The sequence below is a fragment of the Micropterus salmoides genome, unplaced genomic scaffold, assembly GCF_014851395.1.
Source record: "Micropterus salmoides isolate LMB-PRFRI ecotype aquatic unplaced genomic scaffold, ASM1485139v1 Ms_hic_scaffold_7, whole genome shotgun sequence".
Lineage (NCBI taxonomy): Eukaryota > Metazoa > Chordata > Actinopteri > Centrarchiformes > Centrarchidae > Micropterus > Micropterus salmoides.
In genome coordinates this window covers 26,200,512-26,216,743 of record NW_024044459.1, presented here as the reverse complement: position 1 = coordinate 26,216,743, position 16,232 = coordinate 26,200,512, and the positions used below count along the sequence as shown (strand labels likewise).

At 41.4% G+C, this 16,232-nt stretch overlaps 2 protein-coding genes and 1 non-coding gene across 4 annotated transcripts; all 3 read right to left on the bottom strand.

Annotated features, from left to right (window-relative positions):
- Positions 1 to 637: 637 nt before the first annotated feature.
- Positions 638 to 9,934, bottom strand: dimt1l (DIM1 dimethyladenosine transferase 1-like (S. cerevisiae)). The gene is made up of 12 exons (XM_038704058.1): positions 9,749 to 9,934; positions 7,087 to 7,160; positions 6,882 to 6,968; positions 6,506 to 6,567; positions 6,306 to 6,399; positions 6,167 to 6,216; positions 3,040 to 3,163; positions 2,851 to 2,943; positions 2,683 to 2,747; positions 2,523 to 2,586; positions 2,294 to 2,400; positions 638 to 2,185 (listed from the first exon to the last, which is right to left on the bottom strand). The coding sequence occupies exons 1-12, from the start codon at positions 9,804 to 9,806 to the stop codon at positions 2,143 to 2,145; spliced, it is 921 nt and encodes a 306-aa protein (XP_038559986.1). The 5' UTR covers positions 9,807 to 9,934; the 3' UTR covers positions 638 to 2,142.
- A 78-nt stretch (positions 9,935 to 10,012) lies between these two features.
- Positions 10,013 to 13,427, bottom strand: cenph (centromere protein H). 2 transcript variants are annotated; one of them, XM_038704059.1, is made up of 11 exons: positions 13,286 to 13,427; positions 13,112 to 13,149; positions 12,072 to 12,241; positions 11,829 to 11,884; positions 11,697 to 11,742; positions 11,514 to 11,582; positions 11,352 to 11,408; positions 11,203 to 11,266; positions 10,580 to 10,631; positions 10,299 to 10,459; positions 10,048 to 10,186 (listed from the first exon to the last, which is right to left on the bottom strand). In XM_038704059.1, the coding sequence occupies exons 3-11, from the start codon at positions 12,191 to 12,193 to the stop codon at positions 10,094 to 10,096; spliced, it is 720 nt and encodes a 239-aa protein (XP_038559987.1). In that variant the 5' UTR covers positions 12,194 to 12,241; positions 13,112 to 13,149; positions 13,286 to 13,427; the 3' UTR covers positions 10,048 to 10,093. The 2 variants fall into 2 exon arrangements, with proteins under 2 accessions (XP_038559988.1, XP_038559987.1); XM_038704060.1 differs by having other exon boundaries at positions 10,013 to 10,186; positions 13,112 to 13,412.
- A 2,545-nt stretch (positions 13,428 to 15,972) lies between these two features.
- Positions 15,973 to 16,044, bottom strand: trnaq-cug. Its single transcript has one exon. It is a non-coding gene; the product is annotated as a tRNA-Gln (tRNA).
- Between the last annotated feature and the right edge of the window lie 188 nt (positions 16,045 to 16,232).

The following is a 16,232-nucleotide window of genomic DNA, read 5'->3' as shown; positions in this document are numbered from 1 at the left end:
TGACTTACAATAACATTCTGTCTGTCTTTACCCTCCACAGATACCTGTATGTGATCTCATGCATTGTAGTGATGGTTGTTTCTTACTTTAAAGGTTGATGCAGTAGCAGCTTGAAGACGAACGGTTAAGAAAAATGCACAAGTTCTATTGTGAAAGGTTTCACCGGAAGCACTAAGTAAGACTATTGTCTACCTTGACACCAGCGGCGTCACCTGTCGCCATGCCTGTTTGTTGCCCTCTAGCGGTCACACTGAGTACCTACAACTGCACATTCTTCACAAGCGACAAGATAAAAATCCTCCATGAGGAGAAATTCTTGTGCTTCAGCAGCAAAAAGACATATCAGTAATTAGAAACGTCAAATAAAAGATAAATTATGAGTTTATAAAATAAAAATAGAATACTAGTACTAATAGAATAAGTACTGATTGCCTCAGCTAATTCTTTGAGATATGGAAACTGTATGCAATACATACTTGGGGGTGTTTTTACATATGCAGGCCACGGAAATATAGTGGTCACAATGTGCTATATATTTATTTTTATATAAAGTGCTAGTCTGCTTCCATGCTGTATTTGTGCATTTATGATCCTGAGAAATTCTGCCCTCTAGTGGTCACAGTCAGCCACACCTGTATTGCTGCTGGTGGAGAATGACCAGTTTAATTTACGAATACAAACACACAAATGATGATCAGAAAAACAATAATGTAGTATTGCAGTAGGTGGAAAAAACATTCAGAAAAACCCATCACTTTAGACAGTGTAGTTACACATTGTGTCCACTGGTGTACCAAGAGTCAAGATTTAACATATTACCATTTTACAGTAAAGACTTTTGAAATGAAATGTTAAAATGAAAGGAAAAATAACGATGTATGTACGATGCTCTGCATTGTTACCACTAGAGGACATTAACAGTAAGGTGTAACGTTGCTCTCCTGACAGTGGCAAGTTAACATTTATTTTTGGCTTGCTGTCTCGCATTTTGCAATATAATTCATGCATATGCACTAAGGTCAAGTATCAGTGTGTTTGTTGGTGGAGATTTAAAATAAAACACAGAAGTGTAGTTACAAGGTATGACCACAGGGGGCAGTGTAAACTTAAAACGCTCTCATGACAACCACCAACGCTTCAAAGCGTGATACAATAGCATTTAACACTTTCCGGTACAGACTTTGAAAATAAAATACAATCAGCCAGAGATGTCTTTACTGACTGTGACCATCGGTTCTTATATACAGTCTATGGACCATAGTAGGGAATAAACGCTGATGACATTCATCTCTACCATCCATGTTGAGGGGGACACGAAAGCATACGAACACTTTTGATGAAGACATTCAACACCTAAATAGTAGTTTTGCACTGTGACGAGAACAATGATGTCACACTTAAAGCAGACAACAAGACAGTAACGACTTCTCAAAGCACCAGTAATGTACTGAGGCAAGATCTGATCACTGCCTCCAAAGAATGTGATATTTGTTACTTTCCCTCTTTCTCATATCATTTTAAATTCAATATCTTTTGGTTTTGGTACATTGGTTGGATAAAACAAGCTATTTGGATAAATCACTTCGGGCTCTGGAATCAATCAATGAGGATATAATCGATGGTTGCAGTCAGTGTGAAGAACAGCGTTGACAGAGAAAGAACTTGTGGAAAATCTGAATTTATTTTAGCAGACTGCAACCACTAGTGCCATGTACACTTGTTAAATATTTACCTTTCCCACAGTTAGGTAATTATGGCATAGTTTAAACAAACTGTAGATTGCTTTTAGATTAGAATAATCATCCATTACAGATTATTTTCAATGACTTAACTCTCACACACACTGACAGTTCCTTAAACAACGAAGAGGGCTTATTACAGCTTCCCTCTGCTGAAAGTTGTCCATACACATTAGCTATTCTCAAAAGGGTAAAATAGCACACTCAATATGAGCTCTTCAAATGTATTCTCCAATGTTCTTTGTATATATTTCATCCAACTACTGCAACATTTGAAATTCAGTTCCTCCAAGAAAAGCTCCAGAGGAGGAAATATCAATCAGACAATCTATTTCTTTCCCCTCTCATCATAAAGGCAGAACGTACGATTCATAGACTTGTTCCCTTCAGTTCCCTCTACGGTTCAAGAAAAGTGGATCCCTGCAGAGTTGAATGCATGAAGCAGCCTGTGGGTGAAGAAAACACTCATAATTAAAACAGGTAAAAACAGACCCATTAGATTATTTGGAGAAAAAAGCTGGAAAAAACCAATAAGTATTAGATGTTCAACTTACACCATGAAGTCATCAATGTCCATGGACCTGGCTCTCTTCTCACAAAAATCTGCCTCCTGCAAAACGCTCTCAATCTTCTTGCTGATACTGAAGTCTGCTGGGACTTCCTGTCAAGATGGAGCACAAGACTTTAGATCTAAAACTGGCTGATGCATTTTCCAAACGTGTGTTTATAAGTAGCAACACTGACTGAGAGTCCAACATGATTTGAAACTACACCACGACTCACCACATTGTGTACAGAGCAGTGAATTCTATAGTTCTTTTCCAGCAGCTGTTCTACCGCAGTGGACCTGGAAATTATAAACCAACATGATCAGTGTCTTTTTCTCTTTTGACAGAGCAGACGTGGATTATAGTGGCAGCATTTGCAGCAGGCAGGTACTCACTTGAAAGCTGCACTGAGGGTTTTGTTTTTCCTTACGAAGGCTATTCTGACAAGGCCATCCCACTCCTTGTTGGGAAAAGAAAACAACAATTATCTACAATCTATCTCCTGTTTCTTTTGACAAACTGCATTCGCCCCGGAATTATCTATTAATAAAGTCAAAACTCACCTGGAAGTTAACTGGAGGAGGAGGATTTTTCGGTTCTATCCTGACAACACTTGACTCCACTTTTGGAGGAGGACGGAAATTATTCTTCCCTACCTGAACAAGGGGGAAACATCATCACAGAGACCAGGAAAAGACACTGACATGATGTTGCCATGTCAATAGAGCAAACACCAGAAAATGCACACTGACCTTCATGAGATGGTCTACGCGAGCCAGTAGTTGTGTGTTGATGGACAGTCTGCAGTACAGCTTGTCTCCAGGGCTGGCAACCAGTCGCATGGCAAACTCTCTCTGGAACATCAACACGGCACACCTGAACAAAAGTGAAACAAAAAAGGAGGTGCTAAACGCTCAACGTGAACAAATGAGCAACATACTTAAAAACTCTCAGTGGGCCTCTGGTTGTTTCTTTTTTTTTTTTTTTTTAAAACCTGTCCTGCCCAGCAGCCTGGTATAGAGTATAATGACCTGGATACCATATTGTGCCAGACAGATTTTACTTTAACAAGAGAGTATTAAAATACTCCTTTGTCTGTTTTATTATTTATTTAATTATGTATTGATTTGTCACCGGGAAACCTGCAATAGAACAAAGAGGGGGGCTTGGGGAGGAGAAAAACAACAACAACAAACAAACACAAACAAAAACAAAAACAAACAAAATAATAATAATTATAGTAAAAGACAACCAGCCGAACAGCAGCAATAAACAGCTGACATATTAAGACAACTAAGAGAACAATGAAAACAAGAAACAGTCACACACACTAAATAAGCAACACAACACAGCCACGAGAGCTGGAATAATAATTAATTTAAATAAGTAACTGAAAGAAAGGCATCAGGAATAATTCTACCAGGGACAACCTAAGTTTGTTTGTGTCTGTGTGTGTCTGTGTGCGTGTGGGTGAATGTGTCTGTATGTGTGTGTGTGTACATGTGTGTGCGCATAAGCCTGTTAAAGAATGTAGTTGTTAGTGAGAGTGGGACGCCACGACTGTAACAGGCAGGCAAGAACCCCAGTAGCAATAGGGGTGGGAGAAAGAAAAAGACTAAATCAAATAAAATAAAAAACAAAGACTCCCAGATGCACCGCGATGCAAACGCAGAAGACCCCGACCCAAATGCCAGTTGACAAACTAATGCCGACGGAACGCAAAAAGCTTAACCCGCGGAAGAGCAGCGCCCGGACCGACCGCGGCGCGCACACAACATAGACCAGTGCTCCCCCCCCCCACCGCCGTGCAGCAAACAACCAAAATGCCCAAATGCCACGCAATCATCAACACCAATGCACAAGTGACGAGCCCAACGCGCACACTGCGCGAGCACGGCAACACCCAATGCCCGGCAGCCCCCCGCGAATCCCGCGTGCGATGTCGGGCAAACGAGAGAGAGCAAACGGAACAACACGACAGCGAAAGCCAACGGAGAGAAACACCAGCAGCAAGTCCCAGCCCGGCAGCAAACACGCCGCACAGGTCACCGTGCACCCGCCAATAAAAGTCCGCCGTCCCCCCAACCACCTGGAAAAACTAAGGCCGCCGGCGCCAGCCGACATCCCCCATGCCCAGTGCGCCCCCCGGCCGCCATGCAACACCAGCCAAACCAGCAACGAGGCAGAGACCCCCACCCCCAGAAGCCAGGACACCCTGCGACCCCCCAAAGCGCAAAGGACCCCAGACCGCATGTCCCAGGGGAAGCTGTACCCCGCCCAAAGGAATAACAGTAGAAAGCCGTGCCGGGAAGCTCCCTGCCGCCAGGGAGCGATAACGCGGGAGAACCAGGCCAACGGACCCCCAGCCCAGCCAGAGGCATCCCTCCCTACAGTGCAGGCAGTGACAGCAGCCCCCGAGGCCAATCTCATCCCCGGACAGGGGCCCAGCCCCCCCAGTCAAGCACCCCCAAGGAGGAGCACCAAAACCTACCCCGACAACACCGGCCATGCGCCCCAGAGACTCCCGAATGCCCCCACCGTGAGAGAGCTGGCAGGGGGAAGCAGCGGGAGCCTCACCTCTGCCGAAGAGGGCCCAGGAGAGGAGACAACGGGCCCCCAGGCCCAGGGACACACCACCCGCCCAGAAATGAGCAAAGGCCACAAGCCCGAGTCCCCGGAACCCTAGGTCAAGGGCGGCCCCCACGCCAGGGGAGCCCTGAACCCCCAATCCACCCCAGATCAGGCAAGGCCGTCACCAACCCCACAGCACCCCCGACGCCCGGGGCTCCAGGGGTAGGACACGAGGCCAATGAGAATCTCCCCCACTCCTTCAACCCCTCTGCCTGCCTCTGTAAATGTATTGTTTTGTGTTGGATGCATGTCATGGATTGTGAAGTGTTGTATGGTGGAGTAAAGATAAGGTGTGTGGTAACTAAGGTGCAACTAAAATTGGAGGGTAGTTGTGACACAGGCACCCCACAACTGTCAGGTAGTGGAGCCTCCCATCGTGCCCCTCCCACCCCCCAAGCCCTCTGTGTCTAATGTGTAATTAAAATTGAGAGGCAGGCAGTGTGGGAGGAAGAAGTGCGAGGCCGCAATAAAGCAGCCCCACCCCCCAGAGTCCTAAGGGTGTATGTTGTGAGACATGACCAAAGGGGGAAAGGTGAAGGAGGTCATAGGGAGGCTAGAAGACCAGATTCCTGACTGGCCCCATCATTTATTCAGTCCCATCCCCCACCCCCCTAAGCAGGAGGACGCCAGGTCCCTCCCGCCCAGGGCTTATAGCAAGAGCCCCTCTAGCACCGGCAGCACCCCAGAGTCAGCGACAACCCCGCCCATCCCCAGGGCGCAGACCCGCCCCAGACCCAGAGGCCCCAAAGCCCCGTGCCCCAGACCCCCCACACACACTCCCGAGGCAGGTCAGTGCAGCCCCAACCCAAAGTCCAACAATCCCCCGTCCTTGCCGGGACACCCCCCAACCAGCTCAAAAAGGACCAGCCCGCACCCCCAACCCACCCCGTCAACCCCTTCTTCCCGGTCCCCCACCCCTCCAACAACCAGTCGCCAGACCCCTCAGAGAACCGAAATGCAATTATCAGGATGCACAGCATGCACACAGGACAGAGCCGCACACCAGCCCAGTCCAGGCCCGCACCCGATGCCCCCAACCCCCGACAAGCACGCAAGCCAATAATGACCTACAGATGAGCCAATCAACACTACCCCGCTACCAATCTAACTAGCGGCACACAACAGCCAAGTAATGCGCTGCACAGGAGAGATGCCAGCCGGCGCAAACCGCCCCCATCCCACCCGCAGCCAGAGAGACCACAGACCCCACCCACGCCACAGACCCCACCCACCCTGGTTGTTTCTTACCTGAAGAAAGGTCGATGCAGCAGGAGCTTGAAGACAAACGGTGACGAAATCTGCACAATTAAGTGAAGTCAAGTTTAAGCTAAAGGTATTGAATGACATTGAATCAACTGTTAGCAGTGTGGAGGAAACACGTCTTTACCTGGTAAGGTAAATTAGCCACACAGACGTCAAAGAATGGCAAATCTGTTTTTAGAACATCTCCAACTAATATTTGAAGTTTGGTCTGCATGGGTCTGTTGGAAAACAAAATGTCCTTTTATTAGATCACATACTCACTTTTTTATTTAATTTCAGATACTGATATATATGTGGCAGCACAGTGCTGCTGTCTCCACTCACGTGCACTGCACTCTTTTCTGAAGTTCAGCCACTAATCTGCAGTCCAACTCACAGGCCACCACCTGCAAAGATAGCAATTTCTGTCAACACTGAACTGTGACTTCTGCGGACACAGCAAAAAAAACACAAAGATCACAACAGAAGAGAGAGAGAGAGAGTGAATGAGACGTGCAAACTGGACATAATGTCAAAATGGTGCTTCTGAATTCTGATCAAGCAACACACAAACAGCAGTTTTAAATAATTAGACACATTGATTACACAATCAGGGTCAACTCTGATGTCCATCTGATTATTAAGAGGTTTATGCGTATATGTTTGTAGTTTCAGGAGTGTTAGCAAAAAAGCAAGCATGAAAACACTTGGATGCTCTCACCTTCTTGGCTTTTTCCAACAATTTCACTGTCATGTTACCAGTACCAGGTCCCACCTCCAGAACCACATCTGTCGGCCTCAGAGCAGCCTGAAAAACACAGCCACAACCATGGCTTAGGAACGCCGTGATTGTCTTTGTTTATGATGTTTTATGATGTTTGTGTGCATTTAACTTTTCAGTACCACAGTGCACGAGTACAGCGTACCTTCTCAATGATCCCATTGACAATCAATGGATTCTTCAGGATGTGCTGGCCAATGCCGGTGTTGAACATGATCCCTGCAAGAGAAGTCAAAGTCAAGGCCTCTCGCATAAATAGGCTTAAGACAATTTGCCCACCATGTTGCATTACAATGTTTTGTCCAAGCGGCAACCTCCAGGGCTGAAAACTGAAGCAAACGCTAATGTGCCAAATACTGCATTTCCTTGAATCGACACATTCATACTATCATATAATAAAATCTGCCCTTTATGTCAATTGATGTCAAAATATGTCGCTAATGTTATTAGGTAGCTGGTTACTGAAAAAATTCAAAGTAATCTTCTCTGCTCAAAAGTTACACCGGAAAAACATCAAAAAATGTCAAGAAATTTCAAAACATTACACAACATTTACTAACTTCTGCAGATTACCAACCGCTGCAGCTAGACAGTTAATGAGTAGCATATATTTATGTCACTCATTTTCATTAAAACTTTTAATTAACACCAGAGAGTTCAACTGTGCGTACGCAAGAAAACAGGAGTTTGTCATGGTCAGCCATGTTTTTTTGTTTACGTTTGGTGTCGTGCACCTGGAACAATTGGAGGTTGAAAGTAGTAAATTTCAACTTCCAATTCTGACTTTGACTGGAACGAAGCATCAGTGCTATACTGCTGCAGCTGCAGACTTATTTCAATGAGGTGAGGACATCTTCTGTGGATATGTAAGGTCTGTGTAATTTGCTGCATCAGTTTCTGATCCTGTATCATGATTATCTTAACTATATCTTGCAAAACAGCATTTTTCCCCATGTGTTTACAGACAATGTTGGAAGAAATCGCACAATAATAACTGCAATTAATTCAATCACATTTTTCAGTAAAACATCAAGCTATCAATGAGATTTTCTATATCAGAAACTAAATGCTAACTACGCAACAGGAGTTTTATGTAGCCTACAACATAACTGACACCTAACCATGGATGTATTTTCTTGTATTGTGGGTGAAATACACCTCTGGGGTGACCATCGTTGTTGATCTCACCAAGTTCACTTCAGTTTCACAGACAAATGAAACAGCACTTCAGATGGCGGCGGGGAAGTCAATGTGATCATGTTGAACGACTAATGAAACGCAGCCTGAGCGTCAACGGCTCTTTGGAAACCCATGAGTGATGTCACGGCGACTACATCATAGACTGTATAAAAGAAGTGGACGTAGCCACTATGTCATCACCCATTGGTTTGTGGACGACTGTTTTGAAGCCTTTTGGCCATTTAGTTGTTTTTTTTTTAACTTCTATTATTGATTAATTGATGTCTTTTACCATCTGAACATCTAAAACTTCAGCTTGGAGGCTATACAATATTTTTTTAATTTTTATATTTTTAAAAAGGTAGTAAAAGGCCATGTATTTATTGAGTTATGTGAGACGGTAAAAGATAGTGTGGCTGAAGAGAGGAGTTGAGGCGCAAACTGTGATGTTCAGTAGAGTTCTGGGTTAAACATGCAGAGAGTAAGACCTTACACTGCATGTTTATATACATCTGATATATATTTACTACATTTCTGTCAGAAAGTAAACTAAAATAGAGAAATAGCCCTACCAATGTCCAGCAACTACTGAATTGTCCCTAGAAATAATTTTGAAAATGTAATGTAATGTCCGTCAGTGTCTAGTCAAAGTATTTGGTACAGTCAAACACAAAAAATCAGGCAGCAGCAAATTAGCAAGAGAATTGTAGACTAACTAAAAGGAGTATTAGGGTCATAATAAAAAGGTTGCCTGGAGTCATATGAACACGTTTACTATTTCGACTTGTAAAAAGTTTGAACTGCAGTGTGTCGAGATTTTTCTAAAATATGACTTTATTCTCGTAATATTACTAATATATATAATAAGTTTTGAACAAAACTTGCTGAAACACAGGAGCTATTAAATGACTTAATTTCAGCTATGATGTCTGGAGGTTGGCAAGTATGCTGATCAACCATACTTATTCACCACTGATCATAAATACTGACATACGTGCTTTAAAATTGTGAATTTTGCTGATGAACTTTCTGAGGATTGAGGAGTGACGACGTTCAATCAGTATTAACATTGTTGGTTTTCAATAAGCCATTTCTTAACCTTACCCTAAACATGAGCAATAGGACAGGGACTATCTTTATTGATAGTGGTACTACTGCAGCCCCTTCTAGCTGCACCTCTAGTAACTCTGTTGATTTGCAGTTGATGAGGCAAGACAGGGAAAGGGGAGCTAAGCTGTGGATAATCTTATAAACTAAGCAGACATTTTTGTATTTGATGAGGTATTCCCATTTTATATACAGTCTATGGGTTTTCCCAGCTATGCAGATTGTACTTCTTTAGAATATGGCATTGTATTATATATATTGTATAACGATTTCAGTGGTTTTAAGGCTGTAGAGGCGTCAGTCTTAATCACGAGCGTTACTGGCTTACGTAAACAAATATTTCATGTAGGCGACATACGTGCCAACTACAATTCTCATTAATAGGTGGTCTTTAGAAAGCTGCTCGATGTGTTGTTGCGGTGTAACGACGGACTTAGACTTTAAAATCCATTTTCTTCCAGCAGCTGACAGTGGTGTTTGCCATCATGCTAACGTTTTCTCCTCCCTTGAACAAAACGTACCTTGGTTTTTGACCTCTTGGTGCTGCCTGCTTTTCTTCTCCGCCTTGACCTTCGGCATTTTTGTTTGGTTTTATTTCAATCCAGATCCAAAAAACTTAAATTTGAAACAATTATTCAAAACCTATCTTTCTGGTGTCGGTAAACACGTGTAAACCAGCTTTCTTCTTCACTGACAAGCTGTGCAGTAGCTTCACAACATTTCCTCCTGTGTCGCCCCCTAGTGGCAGCTGCTCTACACTGCTTTAACAAATAAATCACAATACTTGGTTTTAACAGTTTTGATGATTATTTATTAGACGGTACAATACAGAAAATATATACAGATGACATAAATCGATTCATGCTCTAGTCAGAGATGGGAAATTCCTCCAGTGTCATGGCGATGTCTCGAAGTTTGGGATCATCCAGCCAGTTGACTTTACAGGCCAAGAGGATGCCCTGAAAGGAAACACTTACATTAACGCACCAGCTGCTAATATGCATTACCCATTTCCAAAAATCTTACTAACAGACAATGTATTTTCTTTCACACAATTCCCGCACAATTTACCCTGAGTACGTTCTGTGTCATGATGGCCATCTTTTTATACTTCTCCAGGTTCGCCTGGCCTTTCTCCAACGCAGCTTTGTACTTCTCTATATCTGGGTGCTCTTTCTTGGACATCAAGTCTTCCATCTCTTTCATTTTCTCATGCGTGAGCCGCTTCATCTCTACACAAACCGAAAAGCAATTTGTCAAAAAAACAAACAAACACAACAACAACAAAAAAAAACTGTACTGTGGAAAAACTAAATCACAGTCTAAATATACTTTTTCATTGTAAAACATACCAAGCCTCTTCTTCTGTATTTCTGTGATGTCATCTTGAAGATCTCTTGTCTCCTGTTAACCCAACATAAGGGAATCCGGAAGTAATTATCTCAATTTCACACAACACTATCTTTCAATTCAATTCCTCCTCTCAAATCTGATCAACAACTGTAAACACATTTATAGTCAACAGGTCACCAAGAACAAGGTGATATTATTATGACTGATTATATAGTACCACACACTGCATCAACAGTGGCAAGTGGGTTATGTCATTGAGTTTTTCAGGGAAACCAGTTGGTGCTGATGGTTGGTCGTGGCACTTAGGACCTAGTAAAATTATTTTACCAAAGCAAAACATTGCTTTATCTAAATAAGTCCGGGGCCTACAGGGGTAATTGGACACCACACACCTGCTGGACCAAACATAATTCTCTGGCTTGCAGAAACATGTTTATCTGCTATGAGAAATTTTTTCACTAGCCTAACAACAAATTTGGCATCTGATTTGGCATCCACAGACAGCAGCTAAACATACACAAAGCACACAGTGCCATTTTATCTGATTTCAAGGCAAAATCATAAAACAATTTTATACATATGTAAACATTACATACACACAGTGAATAATAAGGCTGCTTACTTGCTGAAGTTGTTTTATGCGTGAACAAAGAGTCATGCAGCGATCACTGACAGCTTTCAGGGCACTGAGAAAAACACAAGTATATGACACAATCATCAAAATCACCTATATAAATGTCAGTTGTTTCAAAATGTTTTGAATTGACTCACTCTGCCTCTGAATCATTCTGTTTCAGTTTTTCTCCAATAGCGTGCCACATCTGCATTCTGAAACACACCAGAAAAATCAAAAGATATGTTGATGAAAGGTTAACCAAATGTTCACTGCTTCTGTATTATTTATACTTCTATATACAAAAATCCATGCCTTACCTGTGCAGTGCCAATGTGCTGTTAAAATGAATTGTCTTGACTTTTTCCAGCTCATCAACGTAATCTGGCCTGCAACATTTAATGAAAAATGTTGGTTAACAGTGTAAATTTTGAATTGAACTCTAACCTTACGTTTGGTTTATATTCTGGATCCACATCAAGAGGCTAATTTCAAATACTCACAAGTCTCTCTCAGCTTCAGATATACTGCATGATCTCTTACTTTTTCCTGTTACAGGAAACGTGAGATTAATTCTTTGTTTGTGTACTTAAGGAAAATACAATATGCTGGAAATAATGTACATAATGATATACCTGCGTGGAGCTGTACTGCCATCTCAAAGCACTGGTTGGACATCTGCTGTTTTATTCTGAAAAGACAGTAACTTCAGCAATAATAAATATTCTATTCATTGTCTTATGACAAGATGTAAAGTGCTTTCATTGGATGAAATGAGTCTTAAACGTTGGTGTTGGGGAGTGTCATCAAATAAACGAGCAATCAGCCATTGTAAACTGAATAATTATAGAAGTGTTAAAGCAGATTTGCAGAAAAACCTCAGCATGTCTGCCGGGGAGGTATCCTTCTGTCCAGTGGAGCAGTCAGGAGCAGGAACATCATTCAGTGCCACAGCCTCCACCATGTGGTTGAAGTTCCCCATGTTGTCAGATGATTCCATCACAAAACACTAAAAGGTGCTGGGAGGGATGAATCAACGCCAGATCGCCTGGTTTTGATCCAAGGAGCATAACCACAGGACCAATTTAGTATTGTGTTGACCCAAAAAATTGACAACTTCTCCCGTGCTACTGAATTTGCTAATGCATTAACTAATATCCAAGTAAAAACATGAAGGAAAATGACACAGAATATGAAATGAAAACAGATTAAGGTGAATCTGACTAACTACAAGGTTAATCTGAAAAGTGGAAATACAATTGCCATAAAGAAATGAACTAGTATATATGAAAGGCAACTGTTTTTACTCATTTATAGTAGCGTTGTACTTTATAATAGCATATTGCTTTGATCAGCAAAGTGTATGTAATACATCAAAAGTTAAATAAAGTTAAATAGTATTTTTTATGCAAAGTAATGGTCCCTGTTAGTGTTACGTTATTATAGGATTATATATACACACATGCATTAACACACAGGCAGCCAGTTAACGTTACATCAGAATCAGAATCAGCTTTATTGCAAGGTATGTGTACACATACGAGGAATTTGACTCAGGATTGCTCACGATGTACTTACAATAATACCATAACACAATAATAAATTAATAATAATAAAATAAAATCAGACACAAACTACAGAATAGACAACACTAATATACACACTATGAACAAAACAATATAGACTTATTGACATTTGTAGCTGGATGAGGTGGAGCTAATTTTATCACCTTTACAAACTGTTGGGTAAATTAATCCACAGTAATAATTTACAATTTATACCATGATCATATTATGAAAGAGTCCTCCGGGAATTGTTTCAGTTGAGCAGTTTAATTTCGATATAAAGTTAGTGGGCACCTTCAGCAGGTTCCACACATTAACGTTAAAGCGAACAGAGGATGAATAAAATATCTTACCTTGTTTAATTGAGGTTAACGTTGCCGGTAGGTCAAACCTAAACACATGAAGCGGTAGTAACTTTACGTTATTCTCAGAAAATACCTCCTTTTCTCTGACGGTTTATGTTTACCAACGTTACGTCAATCGCTTACTCGGACTCTAAATTAAAACTTAATAATATTTAATAATACCTTCACAAAAGCGGCTGTCACATACGAAGCCTTGTTACAAACTTATGAATAAACCACAGACTGTATATAAAAAGGAATAAACGCATTAAATCGGTCACTCGTTTTGTTTATATCCGTTTTCAGTTGAGATACCCCGCCAGGAAGTGACGTCACATTTCCACTCCCACCAAATGGTGCAGCGCCACCTGCAGGCCAACAGGCAGAAGTGAAGGCTTGTTTACGTGGGAAAAAATAAATGAGTCCTGAATATACAGTCTATGGTCCTGAAGCTTCTTCTTGTCAAGTTGTGCCATTGTTTTCGAGGCTGACAGTGTGATTAATTATGTATTATGAGTGTGTCCAATCATTTTGTTTGGAAATTGCTAATTCTGGTCATTTCCAAACTGTAAGTAGTGGTATTCTGCATCTATGAAAAAATACATTTGTGAAACTATCATGCTCATTTCAATGAGATGCAAATTCAGTTCCTATGACGCAAGTCTCGCTGTGTATGCAGAAGGAGTCGGACAGAGGCGTTGTCAGCGACGGAGTGCAAGAAGAGAAGGATATGAGAAACATTACTTTTGCACAGGCCAGTGCATATCTGCCTTGTCCTAACTGTTGTATGAATTTTGAACGCTGTCATCTCTTTTAACTAAATTGTCCAAACCTGAATGTTAAAGGCAGCATTCCTAAGAGCAGTTCATTGATCAATCAAACAGACACCGCATAACTTCACTGTGGACATTTGTCAGACTTTTAATAGGCTACAGTTTGCTCAGTGCTAAATTAATCTTAAATTTAAGTCTTAAATTTATCTTAGCATAACAGAATAAAGTGAAATGGCTTTCTAATTTTCAGTGCTATGGTTTTTCGTCCAAGTCAAAGCCTGAAAATCCACAAGAAGTAAGAAATGCAAAACAATACAATAAATTATATTGGCAATAGAGCACACGTTTTACATGTTGGCCTGTTTATTGATGATGTTTGAGTATTGTAACCAATTTTTTTTCTGATTACATGTGAGATGAGGAATTCAGATGCTAAATGAGTGTTTCAACATTACTCACAGAGCCGGCCACGGACCTTCGGGGGCCCTAAACAAAATTTTGTTGGAGGCCCCTCTGACTGTCGTGCTTTTTCACAATATAAGGCACAGAAACAACATCTCTTCTTTTTAAATAAGACCTGACAAAACTTTCTTATATTCTTAAACCTGCCATGTTTATTGTGCAGCACTAAATCACCAAAGCAAATGTCTTAAACCTACTTGGCAATGAAGCTGATTCTGATGAAAAAAAAAAAAAACAAGACTATACTCGATACTATTATATATACTATAAAAATATACCAACAGTGTTACTCAGCTTAATGGCAGTGTAAGCCCCGGTAGACACTGATTAACTTTGTGATGAATAAAAAAACTGATAAAGTGATTATCTTTAATAACAGCCAAACAAGAGTTTAAGAAACAAAACTACCAAACAGTTAACAGCATCACTTTTCTTTGAATATGTCAATCAGTGCTTTATGAAACATGTAATGATAGAGAAGACTTGTCTTGTCTATCTTGTCTTTTTGGAAATGTGAAGTCTCTGTCAACCTGTGCTGGTCCCCTGCTCACCACATCAACGTGTAACTGGTTATTAAGCACTGATGGCCAGTCAGCTGGATCCACTGGAGGAGTAGAAACTGGAGAGACAGGTGTGGTAGTAAGCATGATGTTACTAGTCTCCACTTCATTAGGCACATGTAGACCTACGAGGAAGATTAACACATAAAATAAGTAATTTAAGTAAGTTGACTTGTTCATACGTTGGGTGTTCCTGAATAATTGTTCATTCATTGTTGATGTAGGCCTAAACTTACCAGTGTTGTCAGCGTCTTGGATGACACCAATGATGGAAGTTGGACCTCCTATGAAATAAAATAATATTTATATGAAATATAAAATAAATTGACTGAATGGAAATTACTTGTGTTCTTAGCTTAGCTCCTTTTAAGAAGTGACTTTAGTCTTTTCAACACTAGCAACTTTGAAGGAGGCTCCATAATGTTGCTCCAGAATCAGTACTTTAAAACTGCTACTACACACTCCCCACATGACATGATCTGATTTAAAAGCAAAGGACAGTGCATCTCTACAGGTTTAACTAAAACGCATAACTTACCAGCAGTGTCAGCTTCTTGGGTGACATGACATGAGCTGGTTGATGGACCTGCAGTGAAATAAAGAAAGTATTTAACTTTGAATTACATTTTAAAATGCAGGTTATCATTGTAATGTTACTCACCGTTTTTACTCACCAACAGTAGGAGCTGAGTTTACTGACACCTGTGACCATCTTCCAACCACGGTTTATGCTACCTATCGAGATGTGCTACTTACTGTGCTTTCAGACCAACCATGCGGTTCTGCGGATGCGTATGACCCACAAGCGCGGTCCGTTTCCACCCCCATAAATCTGTGCAACCTTGCTGTTGGGCGTGCCGTCGGGACAGCTGCTGATCGTCAGCAATATAAAGAAAAACATTATTAGTCTATCAGAATACGCTGCCCCTGATTGATAGGGGATATTAGTCATTATTAGTCTGTCAGAATACGTTAAAGTTACCCCTGAACTCGAACGACTCTGCTATCTGCTTTGCGATACGGTAACATACGTGGTCAGAACACGTCTATAGAGCATATGAAGTATTTAAAAACCAGGTCCCACCGAGATTTGAACTCGGATCGCTGGATTCAGAGTCCAGAGTGCTAACCATTACACCATGGAACCACACATCCCACGTGGACCTCCCAGCTGTTCGGTTGAAAAACTGAACTGAGGACATATGGCACACCCCTAGATGAGACAATTAAAAAGGACATGGTGATAAAATATGTAGCTACTTGATTTTTACTGCCTTTTAACTTATTTACAGAAAATATGCTCTAGTCTATCCTTTATTTCAGACATCCTTCTCT